The sequence below is a fragment of the Grus americana genome, chromosome 12 (assembly GCF_028858705.1).
Source record: "Grus americana isolate bGruAme1 chromosome 12, bGruAme1.mat, whole genome shotgun sequence".
Lineage (NCBI taxonomy): Eukaryota > Metazoa > Chordata > Aves > Gruiformes > Gruidae > Grus > Grus americana.
Genome location: NC_072863.1, coordinates 21,557,164 through 21,560,868, shown reverse-complemented (window position 1 = coordinate 21,560,868; position 3,705 = coordinate 21,557,164). Strand labels below are relative to the sequence as shown.

At 64.9% G+C, this 3,705-nt stretch overlaps 1 protein-coding gene across 1 annotated transcript; it reads left to right on the top strand.

Annotated features, from left to right (window-relative positions):
- Positions 1-451: 451 nt before the first annotated feature.
- LOC129211797 (G-protein coupled receptor 12-like) lies at positions 452-3,493 on the top strand. Its single transcript, XM_054839446.1, has 2 exons — positions 452-1,244; positions 2,269-3,493. The coding sequence occupies exon 2, from the start codon at positions 2,271-2,273 to the stop codon at positions 3,327-3,329; it is 1,059 nt and encodes a 352-aa protein (XP_054695421.1). The 5' UTR covers positions 452-1,244; positions 2,269-2,270; the 3' UTR covers positions 3,330-3,493.
- Positions 3,494-3,705: the final 212 nt, after the last annotated feature.

Below are 3,705 nucleotides of genomic sequence, written 5' to 3'. Positions count from 1 at the left end.
AACTGGGGCGATTGGGTTCAGCCAAAACCACCGATATTCACCTAAATTTCTTTGCACCTCAGGAGCTGGAAATCCTTCCCGGCATCGAGCTCGCTGCACTGCATAGCTACAGTCTGGAAGAGAGAGGGGGATGAAGGAGTAAAGCTGGAGTGTTATGAAACCACTAGGAAAGGGGGGAGAAGGTGTAGCTGAAATATTGCCCATCCGGGAGCTGAGCAGTCCTGCTTTGAAGATCCTGCTCCCTCTCTGAATCATGGAGCCATTTGAGGCCGGAAAAATAATCGTGTCTTTGGGATTTGTTCCTTTCCAGGCTGATCCTTCCCCAAACAGTCAGGAAGGAAGCCATGGGGGTGGGTGGGTGCCACGGTGCGGGGCGGGGGACAGACCCCCGCACCCATCATCCTCAAGCAGGTCCCCCCGTGCGGGAGGGCAGGTGCCGGGCCGGGAAGCCCCCGCGAAGCTCCCAGGTGTTGATCCTCCTCATCCCAGCTTTTACACTGGCTGGAGGGAAGCCCGTCTGGGGCGAAGGCTCTGGGGTGGGATGTCTGCCCCGTGGGGGCTGTATCTACCCCAGCCGGGTTGCACAGGGCCCCCCTGAGCATCCCCAGCTGCCGGCTCCTGGGGGTGCAGGGGGACCAGCACTGCTGTCCCTGGGCATTGCCCTTGAAGAGCGGGGCAGCGGAGCTACGCCACGCCAGATCACTGCCCCCCCCCTTCAGATCTTCGTGTCCCTCAGCACAAGCGGTAAAAATAAACCTCGGCCGGCCACCTTCGCAAGCCGCCGGGGCCTGGCTGGCGCCCAAGCTGCATCCGCAAAACGCAGGTGCGGCGGGCCCCGACCTTGGGGAGGTGCGTCGGGGTGGCGGGAGAGCTCATGAATGAACGGCGGGGCGGGTGTGTGCATGGGTGCGTGCGGGTGCGTGCGGGTGCGCGCACCCCCTCGTGCCTGCGGGTGTGGATGTGGATGTGGAGCAGGGAGCCAGCCTTGTTGTTATTCTGATCACAGCAGCTCTGATTCACAGACTTGGATCATGAATATAAGTGAAGACTTTGACGTCAGAGTTGAGATTTATCAGCAGATCCAATGGGGCAGGAATATTAAGTGCAAGTCGATGCCAGCTATCTGCCAACGTTATTAGCAATGCTCACCGAGGAATGAGGCTTAACACCAAGGACTGGAAGGACTGGGAAGGAAAAAAATAAAAACGGGGGGAAGCAAGCTGATCCTCGAGCATTAAAGCCAGGTAAAACAACAACCCCCGGCGGTCGCGGCTGCCCCCCGGGCTGGGCTGCATGCGGGAAGGGGCGATGCCGGCGCGGGGGCCAGCAGCAGGGCTGCGGGCAGAGTCCCCCCCGTACCCCCCCCCGACCTTCACACCTCGGCTGCCCGGCCGGGGGAGGAGGGGGGGAAGGATTTACTCCGCAAAGGGGACCGCGCCGAGCAGGGCAGGATCTTGCAGCTGTTTGCGGCCGGCTGGGAGCATCTTGCACCAGTCTTTTCCAAAGGAGGGGAAGGGAAGGAGGAAGGAGAAAGTTAACGCAGGCTGTCCCTTGCCGCTGCCTTCTCCTTCCATCAGCGGCTCCGCATACATGCGAGGGCTGGCCTATTAATAGTATTTATTTTTACTCGCCGCACGCAAAAAAGAAAGGGCTGCGGGGAGGGGAGGGGGGGGCGCTTTGCGCTATAAATAGGCAGCAAAAGGTAGCCGTGCCCCGGGAAGGGAGGAGGACGGGGCAGCCGGTACCGTGCTTCCCCCGGCGGCGGGGTGCGCAGCGCCTGCGGATCCTGCGCGGGGCCGGGCCCGGGGCAGAGCGCATGGAGGCTGCTGCCAGCAGCGGGGCGCTGAGTTGTGCTCGGCCTCAGCCCGTCCGGAGGAGCAGGAGCTAGCGGCGAGGCTTCCCCGGGCGAGGGGTGCGTGTGGGGCGGGGGGGATAAGGGCGTACCCCGGGCCCCGGCGGGGGGGGGGGGGGGGTGTCCAGGGGGGTGTTACTTCTCGGGGAAGCCGCGGTCGGGCTGGGGGGAGGCGGACGGGGATGCGCCCTGCGGCGGGCGGGGGCGGCCCGGTGCGGGGCTCGGTGCGCGGTACCCCGGGGCTCGGTGCGGGGCTCGGTGCGGGGTATCCCGGGGCTCGGTGCGGGGCGGATGTCCCCGGAAGGCGGCGCGGGGCTCGGTGCGGGGCCGTGCGGGGCTCGGCGCCTCTCCCCGCAGCCCGGTGCCCGTGTCCGCCGCCGGCGCCCCTCACCGCATCCCTCTCCCTCTCTCCCCAGCGATGCTGCACGGCCCCGCCGCCATGGGGGAACCGTGGCAGCCGCAGCCGCAGCAGCAGCAGCGGCTCCCGGGGCTCGGCAACGCCTCGGAGCCCAGCGCCTGGCCGTCGGCGGCGGGCGGGCCGGGGACGGCGGCGCCGGGAGGCGGCGGGGCCGGGGCCGTGGGGGCCGTGGGGGCCGTCAGCCCCTGGGACATCGCGCTGTGCGCCACGGGGACGGCGGTGGCGGGGGAAAACGCGCTGGTGCTGGCCGTGCTCTTCTACACGCCGAGCCTGCGGGCCCCCATGTTCCTGCTGATCGGCAGCCTGGCCCTGGCCGACCTGCTGGCCGGGCTGGGGCTGGTGGCCAACTTCGCCGTGCGGTACCTGCTGCGGCCGCCCAGCGAGGCGGCGGAGCTGGGGGCGGCGGGGCTGCTGCTGGCCGCCTTCTCCGCCTCCGTCTGCAGCCTGCTGGCCATCACCGTGGACCGCTACCTGTCGCTGTACAACGCGCTCACCTACCACAGCGAGCGCACGCTGGGCTTCACCTGCGCCATGGTGCTGCTGATGTGGCTGCTGTGCCTCGGCGTGGGGCTGCTGCCCCTCCTGGGCTGGAACTGCCTGCGGGACCAGAGCGCCTGCAGCATCCTGCGGCCCGTCACCAAGGACAACGCGGCGGTGCTGGCCGTCACCTTCCTGCTCCTCTTCGCCCTCATGATGCAGCTCTACCTGCAGATCTGCAAGATCGCCTTCCGGCACGCCCAGCAGATCGCCGTGCAGCACCAGTTCATCGCCACGGCGCAGGCCACCTCCACCCGCAAAGGGCTCTCCACCCTCTCGCTCATCCTCGGCACCTTCGCCCTGTGCTGGATCCCCTTCGCCATCTACTCCCTGGTGGCCGATTCCAGCTACCCCGTGGTCTACACCTACTCCCTGGCGCTGCCCGCCACCTGCAACTCCCTCATCAACCCCATCATTTACGCCTTCAGAAACCCAGACATCCAGAAGTCGCTCTGGCTGGCCTGCTGCGGGTGCATCCCTTCCACGTTCTCCTCCAGACCAAGGACATCCAGCGATGTGTGAGGACTGAGCACGGAGTAAGACGCGCTCCCTTGCTCTCCTCCTCCTCCTCCTTTTCCCCTCTGTCGTTATTGTTTCCTACCGGGAGGAACCCACCCGGCCAGCACATCTCGTTCCATGGAAAGATGACCAAAAAGAAAAAAGAAAAAGGGAAAAAGAAGGGGGAAAGAAAGAGAGAGTAGAATGATAATGGTTTCCTTTAGAAATGTTATTTTCTTACACATTTTATTTTTTATTTAAAAACACAAAACACTAAAAAAAAAAAAAAAAGAAAAAAAAGGGATCTCCGTACGATGGCGTTTGTCTCCTCTCGGGGTAAGGAGCCAGGGGAGCAGCGGGCTTGCCGGCCCTGGCCCCGGTGGCTTCCAGCCCCCCCGGG

Bases quoted from the DNA above. Each gene is read 5' to 3' on its own strand.
- LOC129211797 (XM_054839446.1), top strand. From the start codon at position 2,271: ATGCTGCACGGCCCCGCCGCCATGGGGGAACCGTGGCAGCCGCAGCCG.